The following is a 27,294-nucleotide window of genomic DNA, read 5'->3' on the forward strand; positions in this document are numbered from 1 at the left end:
AACGCTTTTAAAACCGATCATATCTCGAAATAGATTTGGAATGTATTTTTATCAAGAAAACACGTCAGTCCCTATTTTTAAACCTAATTCTGCTATATACGGTTTTTGATTGGTTTCCTCGAAGTGACGTGTTTTCTCGATAAAAATACATTTTAAACTAAAAGCCAGGATCGCCCAGGATCCTCAGGGATCGATGAAGGTATCAAACTCGACATTAACACAAAGTTACATAAAAATAAATATAAGTCATTTATCAATTTTAAATGACTTTTATTTGTTTGATCGATAAGAAGTGTTTTGACAATCTTTTTTACGCAATTCAATTAGCAAAACTAATATTAAAGGTCGATCCCGGCTTTTAGTTAACCCTCTACAATTTTACGACTACTGTAACTCGTTATTTTGCGACATTTAAGATTCACTTACGATTTTTTGTCAGACGGCAACCACTGTTTATTATAGCTATCTATGTAAAAAAGGTTATTATAATACTTGGGTCACAGGGCCCTCAATCTATCAAATCTGCGGCCGAATTTCGGCCGCAGTCCCCCACATGAAAAGTATACTTTTATTCTCCTTTTGGGTAGAAAAATTCCCCCTGAAAAAAAAAAAAAAACATTTTTTTTTACAAAGATGTGTCTCATGAATATTATATCTCAATTCTATTTAAATTTAATCTTGTCAAACATGCTAAATTATGAAAAAAGAAATTAATATAGTGCAAACATGTACAAATGTAATAATGAGAGAGTAAGTAAAAAAATCCCCCTAAAAGCGAAAAGCCGCGAAAATTCCCCCCTCATGAGGGTAGCGACCCGCTTCCCCTAAAATGGATTGAGGGCCATGGGTCAGGGCACATGAAAGATTGGTCAGGTTAGATTCTGCATTGACTAGCCCGAATGGGCTAGTCGAAAAAAAAGTTAGTGTCGAGGCCTGTGAAAGATGGTTTTTGCTAAATACTTTGAATTTTGATGGAGGTATTGTGATGTAATTTTGTGTGAAATTAGCTTGGATGCAGACCTTGCTTTAAAAGTTAATTATATTCAACTAATTAAACTGGTAAGAGGTTGAAAGTCTACTTTCCTGGCATGGTCATATTTCTTGTTTTATTTTTTTTTCAGCATTTAGTTTACATAAACTATATAACTAATGCAGACATTCAAAATCTAACATGTCTTTGTGGTGACTGAGAGAAAATGTACATCACTTTCAAATATGTGTTCTTAAAATGAACAAATCATAGATTTTTATCATGACTGCATAAATACCATTTAACTTTTGTAAATATATTATTTACTTTCTATGTTATTTACATACATAGGGAATCTTTATTAAATGAAGTTAGACCTCGTGTGAGAACACATTTGTACACATTTTAAAGAAAATAAATTGGACAATAAATTTTGCAAGATGCATTGCAATATGTATTGTACATTATTATTAATTAATTATATCCAGTAATCAATTCTTGTCTAAATGCATATCAAATCATAACAATCATAGCTATCTTTAATTAATCAAAATGAATAAAATGGCTCAAGTATCAAATGCATAAGGTAATGCATTTATCATTTAATTTATCTCAATTTTATTTCTGTTACAGATTTAAAATAAGAAATAGTAAGTCAAAAAAGCACTTCATACACATAAACATACAACTATTGGATTCAATTTTCAATGAGCATACCTTTATTATTGGCATGGATTCAATTACTAAGTATTTGTGTATGATTTTATAACACATAAATAAGGCATCATGCAAATGTTCATACGAAGCAATATCAACTACCATACATGTTTCTTGTGAGAATTTGCAAGTTAGAGAAAAAATATATTACTGTGAAACCATTAAATTGCGTGTGGTACGAATTTTTGTGGATTCTGTTGGTCCGCTGAACCACGAATTCAAGTACCAACGGTTATTTATACATTTTTAATCCAAAATCGGTCATTTCCGAATGTCATTTCCGACATTTTCTTTTGTTGTCGGTTATCCGAGAGTTTTGTTTTTTGTAATAGCTACTTCACTTCAGTAGGTCCGAATTGAAACTGTTGTTGTTATTTTCCACCCATTTGACGTAAATTGTATATGTTTGAACTAGATATGCTAGTTAATACAATATGTTGTTTTCATTATAAGTGTTTGGGTAATAATACTTTTAAAATCAAGCACGGTATTTAAACTGTACATCAACAATTGTTCTCCTTTACGTGATGTTGTCAAATTAACAGTTTGCAGATTTATCACATACGTCAATAAGTGCCAATTGAAGTTAAAAGAGACATAACGGTTTTCACATGTGTATTTTGAGGACCTTATTACTCAATTGTTACTACTAGGGGACGGATTGTGCTGAGAGTTGCAAATATTGTCAAAACAACATTGATGGCAATTAGCAAGCGGGACCCACAAGTGCGCCGCTTTATAGCTCTTATCGACAATTATCGGCAACACTTTCATGCTTTAGTGCACATTAAACTCAAGTCTTGCTGTCAACACAGATTAGTAGATTATGCTTTGTTTTAATAAAAGTTTAATTATTATGACGGTCAGTCTTCCCCGAAAATTTGAAATACACAAAATTACGTATCAACAAATTAGTTGTTTTTTATTTGAAATCCACAAAATTAAGTGTCAACAAATTAGTTGTTTTTTAAGAGCTGCAATGCCTATTAAACAAACAGATGTTTTGTAGAAAAAAGACAGAAACTTTGACTTTAAGTCTTTAAGAATAAGAATCTTCTCTGTGCTGTCTCTTGACATTTCTTGTTCAATCACTCATAGTATTAGCTTACAATCCTTAAAAACCATGATATTGTCATTTGGAGACATTCCCACAATTAGTAAATGCTCAATTTTTCTGGTGTAGTTTTTTCTTATGTAGACACATGTTGGTCTATACACACCATCGTTTTTTTCGATCACATCTGCCAGTACCTGTCTTCCATCTCTGTCCACTTGGAGGATTGTTCCTTCTTGCACTACAGATATATGTACTTCACCCGAGTCTGTTACGTGGAGACCCGGTGGAACGCAGACATCCCAATCGGGGGGGTGTTTTAGCCTGGATAGTACTGTTCTGTTTATGGCCAGAGTGAGCAGTGAGAATCTATAATGGTCTACAACATACAGACGGTCTCCATCTGGACTGACTGCACAGGGGCCAACTGTGAATGACGATAACAAAGTATTTGACCCTGGTTTGCACAGACCTTGGAAATGCTTGATTGTGATTACTGAATTTTGTTTCCAAATATCTTCTTTAAAAGAACTTGAATTTCTAAATAGATTGAACTGTAGTTGAGTTTTGAAAAGAAATCTTGATGTTCGTAATAAAGTCATATGAACCCTTTTTGAGGGTAAAACATACCAACAAGTAAATTATACACAGCGCATCAGCTATATTATTTAGTAATGTCCAATAGAACAAGAATAGGCCATTGGCGAAATTTTGTTCACACACTCATTTAACTGTTTAGTTACAGTTACAATTACTGATATTGCAATATTATATCAGAAAACATATAATATTTACCAATACCTGTTATTTTAAGGACCCATCAATGATTTACCTGGAAACTTCTGTACTCTTGAGTTCTAAAGTCAATTGATATAGCTAATGGTTTACCATTTAAGCTTCCTGAAGTATCTTCATACACCTTTCTCACCAGTCTGCCCTCGACAGTGTAGTTATACAGTGCATCACCTGATGTAATGTACAGGTTTTCCTGGTGATGGGTAATACCTCTGCAGGAATGTTGGGGATTCAGTGTCCTGTTGTGTACCAACTTACCATTGGTCACTCTGATGAAGTGGATGTTATATTTGCCCAGGTAATTATCTACAGCAGCAACAGCAAAATTATTGGAGTAGGTGTTGCAAATTGAGATGGGATTAGTGGTTAATTTAAGATGGTTCAACACATTGAAGCTCTGATCAAGCAGCTTTACAGTATTGTTGAACCTGTCTGTTATGAGGAGTTCACCATTAGGTGTCTCACAGATGCCTGCAATCCAGCAATCATGCGAATCCCTGCATGTTTTTACGTTATACATAAAATAGTCCTTTTTTTGTTTTTCTTCCATTCTTATGTTTTCTAAAATTGCATCGTTTTTTGTTTTTGCAAATGTTGTCTCCAATATTCCCAATGCTGTCTGTTTTAAAAGAAACTGTTCAATGTTTTTGTGAACAGTGAATTCTATTGCTAATGTTTTGATTGGTGCAAGCAGAGCAGCTGTCTCTTTTGACTGATCTAGGCATTTTAAATACATAATGTATGACCGAGCTTTACTCTTGTTACCTAACATAATGCCCATATTGTCTTGGACATATTGAGTATTTTCGCTTACCTTGGAAGCCTTGTCAATCTCAGACTGAAGTGATGACTTCCAAATCTCAAGGAGTGTCTTTACTTCCTTAATTGTATTCATCTGTAGTTTATGGAGTGCAGTTACGAGTTGTCTGTGTACAGTATTGATTTCTTGAATGATATTAGTGTAGGATACCTGCAAGGAGTCTATGTTGTCCTTCATGTCTTGTATTTTCTTGTTCAGTTGCTCTTGATTGGTTTGAATAGTCTTTGATATTGTCTTGAAGACACCTTTTTGATGGAGATCCTGAACTTTGTCTGCAATAAGTGTGACCTCTGTGCATTTTCTGTGAATCAGAAAATATAATGGTTACTATGATATATTTGATAAGATTAATTATGCCCCCCTTCGAAGAAGAGGGGGTATATTGCTTTGCTCATGTCGGTCGGTCGGTCGGTCTGTCGGTCCGTCCACCAGGTGGTTGTCAGACGATAACTCAAGAACGCTTGGGCCTAGGATCATGAAACTTCATAGGTACATTGATCATGACTCGCAGATGACCCCTATTGATTTTGAGGTCACTAGGTCAAAGGTCAAGGTCACGGTGACCTGAAATAGTAAAATGGTTTTTGAATGATAACTCAAGAACACATACGCCTAGGATCATGAAATTTCATGGGTAGATTGATCATGACTTGCCGATGACCCCTATTGATTTTGAGGTCACTAGGTCAAAGGTCAAGGTCACGGTGATCCGAAATAGTAAAATGGTTTCGGGATGATAACTCAAGAACGCATAAGCCTAGGATCATGAAACTTCATGGGTAGATTGATCATGACTTGAAGATGACCCCTATTGATTTTGAGGTCACTAGGACAAAGGTCAAGGTCACAGTGACCCGAAATAGTAAAATGGTTTTTGGATGATAACTCAAGAACGCATACGCCTAGGATCATGAAACTTCATAGGTAGATTGATCATGACTTGCAGATGACCCCTATTGATTTTGAGGTCACAAGGTCAAAGGTCAAGGTCACGGTGACCCGAAATAGTAAAATGATTTTCGGATGATAACTCAAGAACGCTTTTGCCTAGGATAATGACACTTCATAGGTACATTGATCGTGACCCGCAGATGACCCCTATTGATTTTCAGGTCACTAGGTCAAAGGTCAAGGTCACAGTGACAAAAATCGTATTCACACAATGGCTGCCACTACAACGGACAGCCCATATGGGGGGGGCATGCATGTTTTACAAACAGCCCTTGTTGAACCTGTCATGTGTGGTGTGTTGTGTGTCATCATTTTTTGGCTCGATACCAATCTTGAGGTCACATTTTTCATCATATCTTGATGAAACTTGGTGAGAAAATTTATCTTGACAATATCTAAAATGATTACAAAACTGGGTCACTTGGGTTGAAACTCTAGGTCACCAAGTCAAATCTATTGCTTAAAAAAAAGAAAAACAGTTTTCTGTTAAATAACCTTTTTTTAACCCATGAACATTTAAGGGCCCGATCGTTGCTTTTTAGTTCAATGTAAAAATATCACCATTTCTGATTAATGTTTATTCATTAATTAATAAATATATATGCAAGCCTTTCCCAAAATTATATCTTTGTCACTGGAGCATTTGAGCAGGGAACATTGCAGATTTGTTGCCCTGTTGTGTTTTTTATTTATCTTAATGCTTCTATCAAAATCAAATGTATTTAAGAGTTATTGAAAACACAAAAATAAATCCCTGTTTAGTTTCCCCCTTCTGTACTCTGTTGGTATATATTTATAGAGTGTACAAATAATATCGATCCTCAATGGCAAGATTATAACACCAACAACAATACCAACATTTACTAGCTTTTAAGCATACACATGCTTTTAACCATATAAAAAGTTAAGTATAATACATAGATTATAAGAGAATGTGATATTAGTTCATGATAGAAGGCACATATTATACATTTTTGCAAACTGTATTTGGGTTGTTAACTAGGTTGTTTTTCAACATTATTCTTGTTATAAGTCTATAGATTTTGGTCAATGTCATATTAGAATTTATTAATAATATGTCACTGTATAATTGTACCGTTGTAACATCAAGTGCTGGTTCCACCATAGAAAATTAATTCCAGTCAGTGTTTTTTTTTTTAATGCAATGTAGCTAAAACAAATACATTTTAAAGAAACTTACTGGTGGTTGTACACATGACACTTCTGGCACAACATCTTGCTGTGGTCCTCACAGTAGACAGTAAATGTCTCAGTAGGGTGCTCCTCACATTGTTCTAGCCTTACCCAGTTCCATTTATCCATCTTCTCTCTTCCAGTCACTGAATGCTTTTTATAAAGTTGGTTGTGCAGTGCGAGGCAGTTGCCGCAGTAACGCTTGGAACATTGTTCACAGTGGAACTCAGCCTCTGTGCTTAAATCGTTTTCCTCACAGATGATGCAAGAATAGTCAAACATTAAATCTGAACTTGTTGCTAGGACTGGACATTTTTCAGCCATTTTTTTAAGAACTTTTGGAAATACTTTTTTGACAGAACACTGTATATCAAAAGTTTTAATTGTTATACGATTAAGAAATACTAAAGTCACTCTTATTGTCGTTAGATATATGTCTGTAATCAACTCATATCACTATTTAGTTAATGGTGTGACATGTATCACTCGTGTGATTTGATAAAGTTTCTGATAAAATATTGTGTTGCATGTGATAACCAGTTGTTTCATGTGATACATCCTTGTATGCTTTAGTACATGTATAACCTATTACAATGTTATCAGTAAAATTTAATCTTGGCAACAAAAGGTGATTTCTTTAATGACACTATGTGGACTTTTTGCTGTAGCTTCAATTTCAAATAAAGTAACTCAATCATAAAACTCTAAAGCTTCATTTATGGTTAAATGATTGTTAAAAAAAGGATAAAACAATTAAAATACTTTTTTAATGTCTAGTAAAATTGTATTTGCTCTATGGAATGTTGAGGCTTCTGTTTTACAGTTAAAAACTAGCTCTTTTTTATTGTTGAGTACGAGGGCTGGTATTCACCAACTGCTTCTTACACTTAAGTCTTAAAATGAAGAATATCCTTAAAACTGTAAATTAATTAAACTATTTGAAAGTAATGTCTAGCATGGCAGTTAACACCTTTAGTTAAATAATTCTTCTTTAACAATATGTTAGTGATATAAGCACCAGTTTTAAGCATGTATATATATGGAATGAGTGATGTATTGGACGTCATCATTGATGACGTTCATTCGAACGAATGATAAAGGGGGCTAAGTTTCATTAAGTTGGTGCATATAGTCGCGATTTGGGCGCCTTGAAAACTGGTCGGTTAATTTTGCTGAAATTTGACATGTATATGGACAAGAATGCGATCTACCTGTTGGCGTAGGCGTTATACCTGGCAAAAATCTAGTTTTTGATTAAATCACGAAAAAGTGGTGTGTTTTTATGGCGCACGCGCTATAAAATGAGTTCTCGCCGGAAGCCGATTCACCCCAGGAGATAATTCACGCGCTAGGCTATTCAAATTTGATTTTAAATAATACATATTGCGATTGTATTCTCAAATTAATTAATAATTTCATCTTGCGTTTAACATACGTTTTAGAAAATATTAACAAAACAAACAAAAACAAACAACCGTTAAATTTTATTGTTGTAAATATGGTAACCTGATTACATATCCACTAGCGTCTATGCATATTTACACATAAAAAATAGTTCGCAAGTAAGCAACAAACAATCAAATTTAAACGCAAATTATTTAACAAAATATATAAATTTGAGCTAGAAATCGAAACTTAAATACAATTTCTGCACTAAAAACACAATACCAATAGTTTTTACAATAACACATTCGACATGTACATGTACTTCCAACAACACGCCAACCGCTATTTTGAAAGCGAATGTGTAGAGTAACATTTCAAACAATAAAGACAAAATGGAACTGGAGTTTAACGTAGTGCGCAAATGGGAAGTGATTAGAGTAAATTATTTTTCAACTTGTCAATCTCCGTAGTATACGTTTAGTTGTGAGATGTTAACGGTTTCCCCCAAAAAACATGCCTTCGCTGCGAAGTCAAAGTGGGTGGGGAACGAGACTGCTTGTGGATTTCGAGTTGCTGGAAGTTTGTAACGAAGCTGCTTTTGTGCAATATTCATCGATTTTGCAAGCTGTGTGTTTGAAGTCGGAGATATATATTGCTGACATTAATGATGTTGTGTACGTTCTTGTGACCACTGATCTGCATATGAAATTATGATACCAGTGGGAGAGCATCCCGAATCCCACATACTATGTGACATAGTCTGTTTCCTGGTCGAGTGGTTGGTAAGTTTAATCGTTATACATGCATATTACACATTTTACATTATTTGTGCTATTTTTGACACCCATTTTTCATGCTGATGAACCAACGGTCAGTGCCAGTAGTCCTACTGTCATTGGTCTGTGTGCTTGTTGAAAGTACATGTAGAAAGGGTTGTTTAGCTCCAATAAGCCATGTTGCTATTTTTTGGATAAAATTTCAGTGGGCTTTTTTATCTTTGTGCAGCAACCTCTGCCGCCTCATTTTGTGAAAACATTAGGCGCACACTGTTCATATTGTGGTAAAAGGAGTCGCGCAATGTTCAAAGTGAGAAAAATTGTTGGTGACTATTCAACATTGTGAAAAATTTGTTGCACATTGTTTAAAATTCCTAAAATATCAGTAGCATACTTTTAAAAATTGTGAAAACAAGTGTCTCGCAATGTTGAAAATTGTGAAATATGAGTCGTGCAATGTTGAAGATTAAAAAAATGAGCCTCGCAATCTTGACAATTATGGAAAAATAAGTTGCACACTTTTCAAAATTGTGAACAAATGAGTTGTGACTGTTGAACATTGTGAAAATAATTAATTGAGCATTGTTCAAATTTGTGAAAATATGAGTCTCAGTAACGACATCAGCAACCATATGCCACTTAGCGTAACAACATCAGCATTAGTCGCTAACTGTTGAGAAATGTGAAAAAATAAGTTGCACGTTTTTTAAAACATTGACCATTTGCATTGCCAATTCCTTTAATTTGTGCAAAAACAGCTATCACTATTAATAATTTAGGAAAAAAAACAAGTCTATTATAAAAAAGGTTTTCAGTTTAAAGAAATTCATAATTATATTTTATTTAAAGTTGTTAACGGCCATTTCATATGACTATCATATTTTTTTATTATGATATTGTGTGCCTGTCTAATTTGTAATTTGTTCAAGTTGTGCTATAAAAATGTTATTTTAATAATCTTTATTTGACATTTTGTCTCATGTTGGATTATTTGTTATATTTTATTATTATATAAAAATGGCATCGCATGAACCAGTAGTCATAGTATAAGCAACATTGAAGCCTAATATGCATTCATCTATTATTATTTTGGGCACAAATAATTTTACCGTGTGAAGACCCTACATAAAAATGCTGATTTTTTTCTTACTTGGTAACTTTCGACACACATTTTCAAGTCTATTTCATTAAATTTGGCATAGATATTTATAAAATTGGCATCATATGAACCAGTAGTCATAGTATAAGCAACATTGAAGCCTGATATGCATTCATCTATTATTATTTGGGAACAAATAATTTTACCGTGTGAAGACCCTACATAAAAATGCTGATTTTTTTCTTACTTGGTACCTGGCGACACACATTTTCAAGTCTATTTCATTAAATTTGGCATAGATATTTATAAAAATGGTATCCTATGAACCATTAGTCATAGTATAAGCAACATTGAAGCCTAATATGCATTCATCTATTATTATTTGGGCACAAATAATTTTACTGTGTGAAGACCCTACATAAAAATGCAGATTTTTTTCTTACTTGGTACCTGTCGACACACATTTTCAAGTCTATTTCATTAAATTTGGCATAGATATTTATAAGATTGGCATCGTATGAACCAGTAGTCATAGTATAAGCAACATTGAAGCCTAATATGCATTCATCTATTATTATTTGGGCACAAATAATTTTACTGTGTGAAGACCCTACATAAAAATGCTGATTTTTTTCTTACTTGGTACCTGGCAACACACATTTTCAAGTCTATTTCATTAAATTTGGCATAGATATTTATAAGATTGGCATCGTATGAACCAGTAGTCATAGTATAATCAACATTGAAGCCAAATATGCATTCATCTATTATTACTTGGGCACAAATAATTTTACTGTGTGAAGACCCTACATAAAAATGCTGATTTGTTTCTTACTTGGTACCTGGCGACACACATTTTCAAGTCTTTTTCATTAAATTTGGCATAGATATTTTAAAAAATGGCATCGTATGAACCAGTAGTCATAGTATAAGCAACATTGAAGCCTAATATGCATTCATCTATTATTATTTGGGCACAAACAATTTTACAGTGTGAAGATCCTACATAAAAATGCAGATTTTTTCTTACTTGGTACCTGGCGACACACATTTTCAAGTCTATTTCATTAAATTTGGCATAGATATTTATAAAATTGGCATCGTATGAACCAGTAGTCATAGTATAAGCAACATTGAAGCCTAATATGCATTCATCTATTATTACTTGGGCACAAATAATTTTACTGTGTGAAGACCCTACATAAAAATGCTGATTTTTTTCTTACTTGGTACCTGGCGACACACATTTTCAAGTCTATTTCATTAAATTTGGCATAGATATTTATAAGATTGGCATCGTATGAACCAGTAGTCATATAATAAGCAACATTGAAGCCTAATATGCATTCATCTATTATACTTTGGGCACAAATAATTTTACTGTGTGAAGACCCTACATAAAAATGCTGACTTTTTTCTTACTTGGTACCGGGCGACACACATTTTCAAGTCTATTTCATTAAATTTGGCATAGATATTTATAAAATTGGCATCGTATGAACCAGTAGTCATAGTATAAGCAACATTGAAGCCTAATATGCATTCATCTATTATTATTTGGCAACAAATAATTTTACCGTGTGAAGACCCTACATAAAAATGCTGATTTTTTTCTTACTTGGTACCTGGCGACACACATTTTCAAGTCTATTTCATTAAATTTGGCATAGATATTTATAAAAATGGTATCGTATGAACCATTAGTCATAGTATAAGCAACATTGAAGCCTAGTATGCATTCATCTATTATTATTTGGGCACAAATAATTTTACTGTGTGAAGACCCTACATAAAAATGTTGATTTGTTTCTTACTTGGTACCTGTCGACACACATTTTCAAGTCTTTTTCATTAAATTTGGCATAGATATTTTAAAAAATGGCATCGTATGAACCAGTAGTCATAGTTTAAGCAACATTGAAGCCTAATATGCATTCATCTATTATTACTTGGGCACAAATAATTTTACTGTGTGAAGACCCTACATAAAAATGCTGATTTGTTTCTTACTTGGTACCTGGCGACACACATTTTCAAGTCTTTTTCATTAAATTTGGCATAGATATTTTAAAAAATGGCATCGTATGAACCAGTAGTCATAGTATAAGCAACATTGAAGCCTAATATGCATTCATCTATTATTATTTGGGCACAAACAATTTTACCGTGTGAAGATCCTACATAAAAATGCAGATTTTTTCTTACTTGGTACCTGGCGACACACATTTTCAAGTCTATTTCATTAAATTTGGCATAGATATTTATAAAATTGGCATCGTATGAACCAGTAGTCATAGTATAAGCATCATTGAAGCCTAATATGCATTCATCTATTATTACTTGGGCACAAATAATTTTACTGTGTGAAGACCCTACATAAAAATGCTGATTTTTTTCTTACTTGGTACCTGGCGACACACATTTTCAAGTCTATTACATTAAATTTGGCATAGATATTTATAAGATTGGCATCATATGAACCAGTAGTCATAGTATAAGCAACATTGAAGCCTAATATGCATTCATCTATTATACTTTGGGCACAAATAATTTTACCGTGTGAAGACCCTACATAAAAATGCTGACTTTTTTCTTACTTGGTACCGGGCGACACACATTTTCAAGTCTATTTCATTAAATTTGGCATAGATATTTATAAAAATGGCATCGTATGAACCAGTAGTCATAGTATAAGCAACATTGAAGCCTAATATGCATTCATCTATTATTATTTGTGCACAAATAATTTAGCCGTGTGAAGACCCTAGATAAAAATGCTGATTTTTTTCTTACTTGGTACCTGGCGACACACATTTTCAAGTCTATTTCATTAAATTTGGCATAGATATTTATAAAAATTGCATCGTATGAACCAGTAGTCATAGTATAAGCAACATTGAAGCCTAATATGCATTCATCTATTATTATTTTGGGCACAAATAATTTTACCGTGTGAAGACCCTACATAAAAATGCTGATTTATTTCTTACTTGGTATCTTGCGACACACATTTTCAAGTCTTTTTCATTAAATTTGGCATATACATGTATATTAATAAAAATGGCATTGTATGAACATGTCGTCATAGTATAAGCAGAGAAGCATAATACGCATTCATCTATTATAATTTGGGCTCATACAATTTTACCGTGTTAGCACCATATATCAAGTTGATTTTTTAAATATTCGCCACATACCCACAGGCATTTTCATTAATATCTCAGAAAAATAGACCTATATATTAATACACATGGCATCTAAAGAACATTTTATCATAGTTAAACATGGTTCCCAGCCAACCTGGAAATCAGGGAAAACCTGGAAAAAGACTTTCACTTTCACTAACGCCCAGTACAAATATATGGACAGAATGATTTTTTCATTTACCGGTATGTGGGTGTATGTTGGCTCCACTTCACAAGATACAGTCATTGTAGTTTAATTGAAAAACGCATCTTACAATGTGAGATGAGTTCTGGGTTTAAGCCCCAGCAGTGCCCTATCATGTGTGATATACAGAGCCATTATGATTTAATATACAGTAACACAGTTATCTTTTTAAACAATTCAATTAAATATAAGGAATAATGTTAACTAAAAGGGGCATTGCTGCTTAGCCATTTTTGGGATTGTATTGTGATTTTTGGCCAAATTTGACACTGAATAACAGGGTTTATACATCCCAAGCATAGATGCTTCTAAATTTGTAAAAAAAAAACAAGTCGAAGTGTGCAGAATATTAAAAATTTGCAACTTTCTGATGTCTAAAGGTCATTAAATGCCACTCAAAGTTTACATTTTTTGTACAAAATTACCCATTTTGTGCTGTCCATTATTGGTTGATGTTTTACGCTGTCTGGTCCAAAAACGCTCATTCTGTAGCTTGTTAATTTGGACTATAATCTATAATGTGGCCAAGTTTCAGCATATTCGACCCAGTGGTTCTGATTTTATACGCCGTGCGTAGCTTTTATTAGTCCACATCCGGTTTCACCGGAGGGGATTTATGGTTTGTGCTCTGTGTCCGTCAGTCAGTCAGTCTGTCACACTTTTCTGAATCCTGCGATAACTTTTAAAGTTCTTAATATTTTTTCATGAAACTTGAAACATGGATAGATGGCAATAAGGACATTATGCACGTGATTTCATTTTGTTCCTACGTCAAAAATTCTGGTTTCTATGGCAATAAATAAAAAAATAAAATAAATTCTGACAATGGTGGAGCCGGTAGGGGACAAATTTGCTTGACAATAGTCTTGTTGAGTATTACTCACTGACTTATGCATATGCGCTCGGCTGTTTTCGGAGAATACCTGAGGTATTGTCATAGCCAGCTCATCGTGTCGTGTCGTGCCTTTTCGTTCCCACATTTTCTTTCCCAAAATTTTCGAACCCACATTTTTTTAGTTCCCACTCATTCCATCCCGCGAAACCCTTAAGGTGTCGCAACTCTAGTAAAGTATAAGACTACATATTTTCTATATTCTCAAGTCCAAGAATGGTTTGATGGATACGGTTCCTAAGTCTGTTTACTATTTAACAGAGAAAACACTTGTCTTCATGGTTAACTGTTTGATAACACTTTTTTTATTGGCAAATCATGTGTGACTTTAAGCTTTCATATTGATCGCACAGTTAGCACTACAGAGCGATCACTGTAAAATCATAATTATTTGTGGGCCATTCATTTTTCATTGATTTTGTGGATTAAACAATCCATGAATTGAAGATCCAACAATAGTTTCTGTGTTTTTATTACAAAAAAAACTCACAACATATTCATTTGTATCTGGTTGTTTGTGTTAAACTATATATTTTTGTATCTAGATTTTATTGCTTCAGTTTGTTAATCAAGCTCATCCGCTGATCGTGGTAGTGTACTACTTAATTTGCATGGAATTTAAAGGACTAATACATATAATCTCACTGTAATGGAGTATTTAAATAACCTCTCGCCAACTGTCAATCAGATTCTTACCTAAATATCAGTCGACCAATCAATATTTCAATCAATATTTCTCAACTTCGCTTTCGCTTTATTTTGATAATTTAATCCAAAGTTTAATGTTAGCAATTCCGAAAATTTGCACTCTATGTGAATTAACAGTTTGACGTCATCAAAGGAAAGCCGCTTCCTGTCTGCAGCAATAAAGCGACAAGTTTCTCGCCGACAAAATTGGCTTCCTTTGTCTAGCAATCAACATGCCGAACCAATCGTGTTTTTGTTCCTCAATGGCAATCGTCCAATTAAATAATAGCACGTGCAAAGCTCCGCCTTCGAACCTTTTGCAGAGAACGGAGGTGGATTTCAACGGTTAATTGAGCAAGTGTTTTACGTAAGTTGAGTTCCGATTTTCCGAAATTACTCTGCCCTAAGCATTGAAACGACGAATACATTTATCAATGATTTTCCGATCTCTGCATTAATATGCTACTGTGCGGGTATACTACGTAGGTTACAAACCAACAATAGAGATATAGACTAGTTTTATTTTCTTTCAATAGTGACAAACAAATGATATTTGTCAAATGGCTTTACGCCGATAACACCAACTGTATGGAATTGAGCGTTCGGGTGTATTGTTTGTCTCACTATAAATACTTATTAACTAGACGCAGTGAAGGCGCGAAATACTGGGTCAAACTGGAATTAATGGGGAGCATCTCTTAATGGGGAAATATTAAAGGCGATGAAAAATAAAATGGGATCCACGGACGATTTGTGTAAAATTGGACATTGCAATGTTGCGGGTCTGCAGAAGAAGATGTCATACGATGTTGTGAGCGGCAGGTAATGAAAATGTTACACTGTTAAAATGTGAGGAATAGGTAATAGTGGTTCGAATTTAATGCGCAGGGGTCTTGAAAAAACACGTGCAGTGGGCGGCAATAAGGACATATCAGTGTTCTCGAGAGAATAATCTTAAAAATTGTCGAAAATAAAGTGCTATGCAACCAACCCTCCTGATCGTATAAACGCTCCCTACTTTAAAACAAAAAAATAAGCCCCCGAAAAACTCAGATTAAATGATTGCGCAATATAAGAATGGCGGCCATTTTCGGCCAAATTTCAGGTTTTTGGTCTTGAATTCTTTTTTTTCCTCCATTTTGGCTTTAAAAAATCGCATGCGCGTTATACATGGTAGCGCGCTATACATGGTAAAATACGGTAAATCGTGAGCGCTGGTTGCTAACTACTTCTCCACAATTTTCTAGACAAGCATAATACCTAGTTCTCATTTATTCGTTTCGTTTATTTATTTTGTTTGAGTTTCGATTATTTTGTTCAGAAAAATATGAAAAGAAATATATATAAAAGGTGTTTATAAGGTTTATGTAACTCGGACAGATGGTATCCAGATAGAAAAGTAAAATCATAAGTTAGAGGAATTTAATTTATACAATTTCCAAAGCGAAAATGTGGTCTTGACAAGTGCCGAGCATGGCACCGGTTATGCGGTGCTCTTGTTTAATGATGTGCCACAGCCTTCCCAATGAGTAGCCACTGTGTGATGAACAACACCTCTAAGCCCACCTCAAAGGTCAAGGGCATGCTTAAATGTCAGTGCTCAAAATATGAACAATTTACAGCTTTTGTAGACTGTAACTTCATCATTACAATGTCAAGTTTTTAATAACGTTCCCCACCCTATTGAGAGGACATGTAGCATGTAATACCCCATGTAATGTCTCAACCTCAAAGGTTAAGGTCACACTTATTGGCCAGTTATTATAGGCAGATTGCATTCTTGAAAACAGGCATGTTGCTGAGGATAGAGATGACCTAGACCTTGATTTAGTTTTCAAGCTTCTGATTGTGTTTTTATGACCCAGGTAGGAGGGCATATAGTGATCGGACTGTCCGTCTGTCCCTCCGTCTGTCCGTCTTTCCGTCACACTTTGCCTTAAGGTTTTGAAAAATGCTCAAACTTTCCCTTAAGATGTAACCTTCATATTTGGTATGCATGTGTATATGTACAAGGCCTGTCATACGCACACAAATTTTGACCTTGACGTTGAACTTAGGGTCTGCTTTTAGGTTTCGAAAAATGCTCATAACTTCTATGTCCCTTGAGATATAACCTTCATTTGGTATGCATGTGTATATGGACAAGGCCTTTCCATACGCACACAAATTTTGACCCCTATGACCTTGACGTTGAACTAAGGGTCTGCGTTTAGGTTTTGAAATCTGCGTTTAGGTTTCGAAAAATGCTCATTACTCCTATGTCCCTTGAGATATAACCTTCATATTTGGTATGCATGTTTATATGAACAAGGCCTTTCCATACGCACACATATTTTGACCCCTGTGACCTTGACCTTGAACTTGGGGTCCGTGTTTAGGTTTTGAAATCTGCATTTAGGTTTCGAAGAAAGCTCATAACTTCTATCAAGCGTTTATAGGGGGCATAAGTCATCCTATCGTGACAGTTCTTGTTATTACATACCTTACACTAAAATTGGGCCAATTATTGCTTTCTTGTAATTCCTTTAATTTATGTATAAGAATATCATTTCAGCTGGGACAGTTCATGAATATTCAGCAGAACATAGAGCTTGGGATTGGCACAGTACTTGAATTTATGTATAGGTATTTCATTTCAGCTGGGACAGTTCATACATATTCAGCAGAACATAGAGATGGGGATGGGCTCAGTACTATCTGGGTGTGTCCAGTGTGTGATGGACCTCCTACATAATCAGAAGGATGTTAACAAGCCCCGCCTCCTCTCTAATTTGTATACGCTGACACAGTGGGAGAGAACTGTGGGGTCTGCAATAGTCAGGTTAATTCACTGTACAATAAGTTAAGAAACGTTTTAGTTGTGTTTTTGGAAAATTGGGCTTATGAATGAATGTTTTTAAAGTGTTGTCACAGATTTGCAGTCCACATAGAAAGTTAGGTTAATCAGGGACAATAATTTTCACCGAAACATGATTTTTGCTATAAAAAAACCTTCATTTAAACGAAACAGACCCATAAGACTAGAAAGGGTTATCCGTGATAAGCATGTGCGGACTGTATAGGCTAATCTAGGAAAACACTTAATGCACAAACATAAAGCCCCATTTTCCCAGAACATGTAGCAATTGAATCTAAGAGATTTTTTCTGTTTGATGAATATTTATGTGCCTGGCAATATAACCAAATTAAAAACCCTTTTCAATAAAAAAAAATACGTCTACTATCTATTTCTATTGTTTTCAGATGCACATTCAAACACTGTCTTCAAAGTCACTGGGCCAGTCTTACCCCTCTGTTACTTCACACTGACCTTGACCTTGCAGTGATGACCTTGAATATACTTAACTATGTGACCCTTCCATCCACCCTGAGTAGTGCCGTAGGGCTGCAGGCAGCTGGGTCTTTAGTGGCGTTGTTCTTCAGTTTGTTGGAAATTGAAGGTAATTTGAGATTGACATTGCAGTATTTACCTTTAATCTTGACCTAGCAGTAAGGACTTTTACTACATTCCTTAACCAATTTTAAGGCCTCTCAAAAACCTGCTTTATGTCTTAATTAATTACTTCTAGTGCCGGGTTTTGTTATTGCTATTTACATGAGGTTTGCTGAAATATGAAGTCAAGTTTTCATCTTGTAACAGTGACCTTGACTTGAATTTCAGTATTGTGCTTGAGAACACAGCCTTTTACTTAAGTGCCCTTTGGAGTGTTTTTTAACCAGGTTTTCCGAAGGAAAAAACTGGTTATTAGATTGGCGAATGCGGGCGGGCTGGCTGGCGGGCTGGCGGGCGGGCGGAACAAGCTTGTCTGGGCCATAACTTTGTCGTTCATTGTGAGATTTTAAAATCATTTGGCACATTTGTTAACCATCATTAGACGGTGTGTTGCGCGAAAAAATTACGTCAATATCTCCAAGGTCAAGGTCACACTTTGAGTTCAAAGGTAAAAAATAGCCATAAATGAGCTTGTCTGGGCTATAACTATGTCATTCATTATGAGATTTTAAAATCATTTGGCACATTTGTTCACCATCATGGGACGGTGTGTCGCACGAAAGAATCACGTCAATATCTCTAATATCAAGGTCGCCACGACTAGAAATAGATTTATTTGAAAAACAAACTTACAAAGGGGGTTAATTAACCAGGTTTTCCGAAGGAAAAAACTGGTTATTAGATTGGCGAATGCGGGCGGGCTGGCTGGCTGGCTGGCTGGCTGGCTGGCTGGCGGGCGGGCGGAACAAGCTTGTCCGGGCCATAACTATGTCGTTCATTGTCAGATTTTAAAATCATTTGGCACATTTGTTCACCATCATTGGACGGTGTGTCGCGCGAAATAATTACGTCGATATCTCCAAGGTCAAGGTCACACTTTGAGTTCAAAGGTCAAAAATGGCCATAAATGAGCTTGTCCTGGCCATAACTATGTCATTCATTGTGAGATTTTAAAATCATTTGGCACATTTGTTCACCATCATGGGACGGTGTGTCGCGCGAAATAATTACATCGATATCTCCAAGGTCAAGGTCACACTTTGAGTTCAAAGGTCAAAAATGGCCATAAATGAGCTTGTCCTGGCCATAACTATGTCATTCATTGTGAGATTTTAAAATCATTTGGCACATTTGTTCACCATCATGGGACGGTGTGTCGCACGAAAGAATCACGTCAATATCTCCAATGTCAAGGTCGCCACGACTAAAAATAGATTTTTTTTAAAAACAAACTTACAAAGGGGGTTAATTTTGTTTGTTCATTTCAAAAGTTCAGTTTGAGTTTTCTCCCTTTATCAGATTTTTTTTCACAATGAAAACCTGGTTTTGTGACAATTTTGTCCCTTGTTTTGTTTGTTCATTTCAAAAGTTCAGTTTGAGTTGTCTCCCTTTATTAGATTTTTTTTCACAATGAAAACCTGGTTTTGTGACAATTTTGTCCCTTGTTTAAATATAAAATTCAAGTTCAAATTCTTACTGCTCCCTTTCAACAACAATCTTTATCTATGGATACACTGTCTGTGGCACATTTGATGACGGATACACTGTCTAAAAGGGTCTTATTGATGTTTGAGTAAAAAGTTGTCATTTCCTATTTAAATATAAATAATATCGCTATGAAAAATACATACAATAAATGTATTTACACCTCCTAAAGGTTTTGGAGTCATCGATGCGTGTTCCCTTTCAACAACAATCTTTATGTACGGATACACCGTCTGTGGCACATTTTATTACGGATACACTGCCTAAAAGGGTCTTATTGATGTTTGAGTTAAAAGTTGTCATTTCCTATTTAAATATAAATAATTTCGCTATGAAAAATTCATACAATACATGTATTTTACACCAACTAAAGGTTTTGGAGTCATCGATGCGTGTGTTTAAAAAATTACACTGTTGAATTTGTTTGAATGTTTCTCTTGCAGACACGAGGCGGGTAGACAGCATGGTACAGGCGTGTGGGAAATGTGCGAGCCTGTTGTCACGGAAACCCTACCTGCAGACCATGCTGGTGCGATACCTGATTGAGGGAGCAATGGAAAACGTAAGCATTCACCAACCAGTATCACAATATGTCATACACATTATTTGCATTATAAAGTGATTTATGATACACATTCTGAAGATGTATGCTTTGAAAATATTTTCTATATTTTATTCAGGAAAATAAGCCCCTTCTGGGCGGGAAACATGACCTGGAAGTGAGTAAATCTGGATCCCGAGACTCCACTGTGTCACTGCGGCAGGAAAACAAGAAGCACGGCCTCTCTCTCACCATGCTGAGGTCGCACTCCACTGTATTCCATGCCGGGGTCATAGGTCAAGGTCTGAGGGAGAAGTCAAACGTGGAGGTTCTGCACAAGGTTTGTTATTTATACTTAACTAATATATGAATACTTATTAATATGAACATTTGTAGGAATATCCAATAACAAAATTAAAATGTTTTTTTTCTATAAATAATAGATAGAGAAATTAAAAATCTTTTTGTCAACATGAGGTTTTATTCTCAGCCTCAAGAAAGAACAATATTTTTTATGTTTAAATGTCTGGCACGTTTCAATACTAGACAACCTATTTATTCAAAACAAAAGAAGATAAGGGCTAGCAATCCATGGAAGTATCATCACTGTTGACACAGTCATATGCTTTGAAAATTATTGTTGTTTTCAGGAAATCTTGTCCAGAAATCAGCTGTATTTTGAAGAGTTCCTGTGGAGGTGCTGTAATGAGCCGCGAGAGGTACCAAACTCACCTCCTTCCACTGAAGAGTCCACGGAGCAACCAATGAAATCGTATAGGTTACACAACACTGTATCATAATTAGAAGTTTTAAAGGTTTCAAAATTTAATTTACCTGGTGATATGTAGTTCATCACAATTATTTTAATTTTATGTAATGAGTTTAATTGGACTTACATTAGACCTATAAGTGGGATATATTATTTTATGTTTACTTAACAATTTTGGTGTGGCTATAGATAACTTAGTTTGGGCTCTACTACTGCCAACAGGAGGTGTCGGCATAATGCTATTGATAAGGTGTGCGTTTGACAACTCATATCTCTGTATGTATCCCTGAATTTAATGAAGAATCTGATATTGTGTTGAAACCCTGCACGATCAAGTTTTCAGGATCATTGTATTATAAGGTCTCATTTGCTTATACCTGTGGCCAGCATTTTAATTGACTTTTGTACTTTTATCTTCTGAGAATTTTTATGCCCCTGGTAGGGTGGCGTATAGCAGTCGGACTGTCTATTCCGTTGTCCGTAGGTGTTTTACGCAACACTTTCAGATATTGAGCTGATTGTTGGTATGTAAGTCTACCTACTTGATCTACAGATGATGTGTGAGTTTCATTCCAGTCCATTGATTTTTAGCGAAGTTCTGGGCCTTGGATGTAACAATTTTGTTTAAAATAGCTGCTTTTCGGCTTAAAAGCGCAGTAGTGGGCATTGTGTTTCACAAACACAGGTCTTGTTAATGTTGCAGCTAGCGTACTTTTAACGTCTGCAGATATATGTTTGAAATTTTAAGTGTCTTCTGGGTCCTTATATTTTGACATTTACTGAAAATTTACATTTTACTATGAACACAGAAGAATATTTGAGCACACTTGCACTGTCTTGGACAGCTGTTGTGGTATTATATACTGTTAATATCACTTCAATAAAGAAAACACTGTTAAAGCCTTTGAATGGTGTCCATGGTTTTTGCAGATTACACATCAATGCAGACCTGTGCAGGACGCTAGGAAGTCTCATCACAGAGCTTGCCACACCGGACGTGCTGTATAATAACAGATTTTGGCCCGAGGAGGAATCACTGAAAATGACCGTGGAAAGGTAGAGCATCTGCAAAGTGCCTATAGCATATCAGTGAAATACATTAATTGTAATTTTAAGAAATGTGATATCAAACATACAAAAAGTTAACCTTCATCTGCACCAGCAGGGCAGACACTTGTTATATCTTGCAGTCCATTATTTTTGGCAACGAACCAAGTTCCAAACTCAATATGATTGTTTCTAAGTACTTTTATTGACGCATTGATTTTACCCAGATGGCCCAACAGTGCTTAATAGGATGCAGCTTCAGTCTGTTCATTGCTTTAATTCTAGAAGTGTCAACTTTATTTTAGGGACCTTCATGTGTGGAAACACTTTGATGACAACCCAGTTCTGTATGGGATACTGCTGTTACTTGCAGGAAGTAAGTAACATGGGCCGGTACAGTGTGTTTTTTTTTCATTCAAATTAGGGTAAAAGGCCCCATTCCCCATGGAAAAGTATATCTTTGTCACAAATAGGATCTTAAAATTCCCCAATTGAAGGTTTTCAAACAAAACACATTTTTTGGAGATCTCAACATTTAGTTCATCTCTCATCCAGCTCTATAAGTTGAACTTTAGTAAATATTATATTGAAAACAGTCTTATTCTCAATTTTAAAGCATTGGTAAGTAAGTAAAACAACAAACCAAATTTCCCACCAAAGCCAAAAGGATCCGGCCCAATTCCCAAAATGGTGAAAACAATACTCGTGTAAAAAACATGTTAAAAGCTTTTTAATTATGCCCCCCTTAAAAGAAGAGGGGGTATATTGTTTTGCTGGATGTCGGTGGGTCTGTCGGTAGAGCAGTTCGTTTCCGATTAATAACTCGTCAACGAATTGACTGATTAGCTTAATACTTCACATGTGCATTGGCGTTGAACAGATGATGACCTCTTATGAAATTGGGGTCACCAGGTCAATGGTCAAGGTCACTGTCACAATAAGTGAGAAAATCGTTTCCAATCACTAACTCATCAACGTTTTGACTTATTGGCTTGATTCTTCACGTGTGCATTGGCCTTGGACAGTAGATGACCCTTATTGAAATTGGGGTCACTTGGCCAAAGGTGAAGGTCACTGTCACAAGTGTGAAAATTGTTTCCTTTACATAACTCATCAACAAATTGACTGATTGGCTTGATACTTACCATGTTCATTGGCATTTTACAGTAGATGACCCCTATTGACATTGAATTCACTAGGTCAAAGGTGAAGATCACTGTAAGAGTGAAAATTGTTTCAGATCAATAACTGGTCAATAAATTGACCGATTGGCTTGATTAAGTTTAGTTTAGGTCCACGTTTCTCAGAAAGTATCAATGCTATTGCATTCAAACTTGGTACACTTACTTACTATCATGAGGGGACTGGGCAGGCAAAGTAAGATAACTCTGGCGTGCATTTTGACAGCATTATGTGCCCTTTTTATACTTAGAAAATTGAACATTTTGGTTAAGTTTTGTGTTTAGGTCCATTTTATTCCTTAAGTATCAAAGCTATTGCTTTCATACTTGCAACACTTACTAACTATCATAAGGGGACTGTGCAGGCAAAGTTATGTAACTCTGACTGGCATTTTGACAGAATTATATGCCCTTTTTATACTTAGAAAATTGAAAATTTGGTTAAGTTTTGTGTTTAGGTCCACTTTATTCCTACAGTATCAAAGCTATTGCTTTCATACTTGCAACACTTATTAACTATCATAAGGGGAATGTGCAGGCAAAGTTATGTAACTCTGACTGGCATTTGGACGGAATTATGGGCCCTTTATACTTAGAAAATTGAAAATTTGGTTAAGTTTTGTGTTTTGGTCCACTTTACCCCTAAAGTATCATAGATATTGCTTTCATACTTGGAACACTCGCAATTATCATAAGGGTACAGTAAAAGGACAAGTTGCATAACTCTGGTTGTCATTTTTACGGAATTATGGCCCTTTTTTGACTTAGTAACTTTGAATGTATGGTTAAATTTTGTGTTTTGATCCACTTTACTTCTAAAGTATCAAGGCTATTGCTTTCAAACTTCAAATACTTTCATGCTATCATGAGGTTACTGTACCTGGCAAGTTGATTTTTACCTTGACCTTTGAATGACCTTGACTCTCAAGGTCAAATTATTAAATTTTGCTAAAATTGCCATAACTTCTTTATTTATGATTAGATTTAATTGATACTTTGACAAAACTACTCTCTCCTGACATACCACAATAGATTTTTTTTGAAACAGTTAAAAAACACAAATATTTATTTTTATTTTTGAAATACCGTCCAACCATCGCACCCAAGAATCCCCCCCCCCACTCCCCCCCCACCCCCGATTTTTTTTTTTGTTGTTTTGCATTTTTTTTTTCCGCATTTTTGGAAGATAATGTAATAAATGTCCACACTCCCACACTATACACCCCTTTTCACTCCACCACTCCATCCTTTGTGATTGAAATTGAGAGTCCCTTCACCTTTAAAAAGAAAATAGATGAGCGGTCTGCACCCGCAAGGCGGTGCTCTTGTTAAACATGTGAAATACTGCAAATGATAAATGGTAAAATATGTTTTATCATAGAGTTACACTCTTCAAAAATGTGTCACAATCTTCCATAAATGCATTTAATTTGTCAGAAAATCATGTGCAACATTTGTAGTTGTACTAACAATGCTTTAATAAAAAATCTTCACATTATTGCTGATTTTTGCCAATACACAACTCTTTGTCTTTCTGATACATGTTAATGGTTTCATGCATCTGAAGTCTTACATTATCATTTATTAGAAGATAAATAATGATAATGAAGGAATTTTTTTTATTAGCGAGGCTGTTTTCGGAGAAAACCCGATGTATTGTCATAGCCTGCTTGTCGTCCGCCGGTGTCGTGCTAAAACCTTAACATTGGCTCTAAATCAAAGTGCTTCCACCTACAACTTTGAAACTTAATATGTAGATGCACCTTGATGAGTTCTACACGCCACACCCATTTTGGTTCACTACATCAAAGGTCAAGGTCACTGACCTGTAAAAAAAACAACAACAAATTCTGCCAAGCTTTCGCAGCCGAGCGTGGCACCCATTATGTGGTGCTCTTGTTTTATTATCATGTTAATTTATTTTTACTTTTAACACCATGTGTTTGTTTCAGACACCTTAGTGATGTCCCGTTGCTCAGCTGTGCTCAAGTCGCTGACGGCTACCATGATGCACCACTTTGAGGTTTCACGAGAGAAAATGTCCTCCAGCTCACCCAAACAGCTCCAGTGTGCCCAATGTGTAATCAGGTGTCTGGGAAAGGTTTGTATCCAGTGTCGAAAATTGTGTTAATATGCCCCCATGTGTGCCCAATATGTCATCAGGTGTCTGGGAAAAGTTCGTATCCACTGTCTAAAATTGTGTTAATATGCCCCCATATGTGCCCAATGTGTCATCAGGTGTCTGGGAAAGATTCATATGCAGTGTTGAAAATTGTGTTAATATGCCCCTATGTGTGCCCAATTCGTCATCAGGTGTTTGGTAAAGGTTCAAATCCACTTTCTTAAATTGTGTTAATATGCCCCCATGCAGTGTGAGGCATGAACATGAAGCATTACAATTGTCCTTCCGTCTGTGTGTAGTATTGTAATGTATAATCCCAATTTCGATACTAAGCATACTTGTGTGAAGATTTCCGGATATACTGTCAATCCCAAAGGCTGAAATGTCATTTCTTGTTAAAACTCCTTGCTTAATTTGCTGAACTCTTCTTGTTTATTTTGAGCATATTACCTACACCGTCTAGTGTTTCATGGGTATTGAACTATTCACATTTGGTATAAAGAGTGTCAGTACATGCCAGACAGCAAGAGATATAATGATTAACAATTTCTTGTTGTTGCAAGGCCTGTAGGGTTTCGCATGTATCTTGTTGATGAGAATATTTTTTGGACTTGGAAAGGGTAATGTTGAAAAGCAATTAAATCTCAATAAAAAGTAGGTCGAGTGTGTGGGTCATTAACAGACCAAACTATGCAACACCTCTTTTTTATGCCCCCGGTAGGGTGGCATTTAGCAGTTGAACTGTCTGTCAGTCAGTCGGAAAACTTTAAAATTGCCCATAACTTTTGCAATATTGAAGATAGCAACTTGATATTTGGCATGCATGTGTATCTCATGGATGGAGCTGCACATTTCGAGTGATGAAAGGTCAAGGTCATCCTTCAAGGTCAAAGGTCAAATATATGGCTTCAAAGCGACGCAGTAGGGGGGCATTGTGTTTTTGACAAACACATCTCTTGTTTCATCATCCTTGCACCTTTGTGTGAGGCACGCGCCAATACACTTATCGCGCTCGTTAGTGGAACGTATGTTTTACCTGCTTTTGTGAGTATAATTTGTTGTATTGACAACAAACAAAACATGTATCCTTTATGTACGCTTCTTATTTTATGTTTTCATTGTTTACTTCTAGTAATATTTCATGAATTTTCATCGACTGAATTTATAGTATTTAGCTCGGCTGTTTTGGGAGAAAACCTGAGGTATTGTCATAGCCAGCTCTTGTCGTCCACTGTCCGCCATCCGATGTCTGTGTCGTGCTAAAATCTTGACATTTTGCTCTAAAATCAAAGTGCTTCCACCTACAACTTTGAAACTTCATATGTAGATGCACCTTTAGGAGTTCTACAGGCCACACCCATTTTGGGGTCACTAGGTCACAGGTCAAGGTCACTGTGACCCCTTAAAGTGCCGGTTTGTGTCTTAATATATTGTTAGTACGTTTGCTAATCAGGAAATTAATCTACTTGTTGTAATGATACAAGAATTTGGACTACCACAAAAAGCAATATTAAATGTCGTCATATTACATCTCCCCTCATGGAGCCCCTTAGACAACAGTATCCTACTTTTTCTATGTTCATGCATCGTCTAGTTTGAGTTTATTCTCTACTGAATTGTCCAACTTTGCCACACTTCCAAACATAAATTTTATCTTTCTAGTTTTTGTCTAACCCTGACTTGTTTTTTATGCCCCCCTTCGAAGAAGAGAGGGTATATTGTTTTGCACATGTCGGTCGGTCGGTCAGTCGGTCCGTCCACCAGATGGTTTCCGGATGATAACTCAAGAATGCTTAGGCCTAGGATCATGAAACTTCATAGGTACATTGATCATGACTGGCAGATGACCCCTATTGATTTTCAGGTCACTAGGTCAAAGGTCAAGGTCACAGTGACTCGAAACAGTAAAATGGTTTCCAGATGAT

The 27,294-nt window shown here is 35.6% G+C and overlaps 2 protein-coding genes across 2 annotated transcripts in view; one reads left to right on the forward strand and one right to left on the reverse strand.

Moving 5' to 3' along the window:
* LOC127869124 (integrator complex subunit 5-like) overlaps positions 1–27,294 on the forward strand; it is a 59,895-nt gene that overhangs the window by 27,469 nt on the left and 5,132 nt on the right. Inside the window, exons 13-20 of the mRNA XM_052411454.1 lie at positions 17,371–17,552; positions 17,975–18,171; positions 20,153–20,271; positions 20,390–20,590; positions 20,901–21,028; positions 21,950–22,075; positions 22,372–22,442; positions 25,200–25,348. Of these exons, the coding sequence (XP_052267414.1) occupies positions 17,371–17,552; positions 17,975–18,171; positions 20,153–20,271; positions 20,390–20,590; positions 20,901–21,028; positions 21,950–22,075; positions 22,372–22,442; positions 25,200–25,348 (1,173 nt within the window). The remainder of the gene's footprint in view (positions 1–17,370; positions 17,553–17,974; positions 18,172–20,152; positions 20,272–20,389; positions 20,591–20,900; positions 21,029–21,949; positions 22,076–22,371; positions 22,443–25,199; positions 25,349–27,294) is intronic.
* Positions 2,636–6,971, reverse strand: LOC127869125 (uncharacterized). Its single transcript, XM_052411455.1, has 3 exons — positions 6,509–6,971; positions 3,630–4,657; positions 2,636–3,168 (listed from the first exon to the last, which is right to left on the reverse strand). The coding sequence occupies exons 1-3, from the start codon at positions 6,823–6,825 to the stop codon at positions 2,780–2,782; spliced, it is 1,734 nt and encodes a 577-aa protein (XP_052267415.1). The 5' UTR covers positions 6,826–6,971; the 3' UTR covers positions 2,636–2,779.

Source organism: Dreissena polymorpha, chromosome 2 (genome assembly GCF_020536995.1).
Source record: "Dreissena polymorpha isolate Duluth1 chromosome 2, UMN_Dpol_1.0, whole genome shotgun sequence".
NCBI classification, from domain to species: Eukaryota; Metazoa; Mollusca; class Bivalvia; order Myida; family Dreissenidae; genus Dreissena; species Dreissena polymorpha.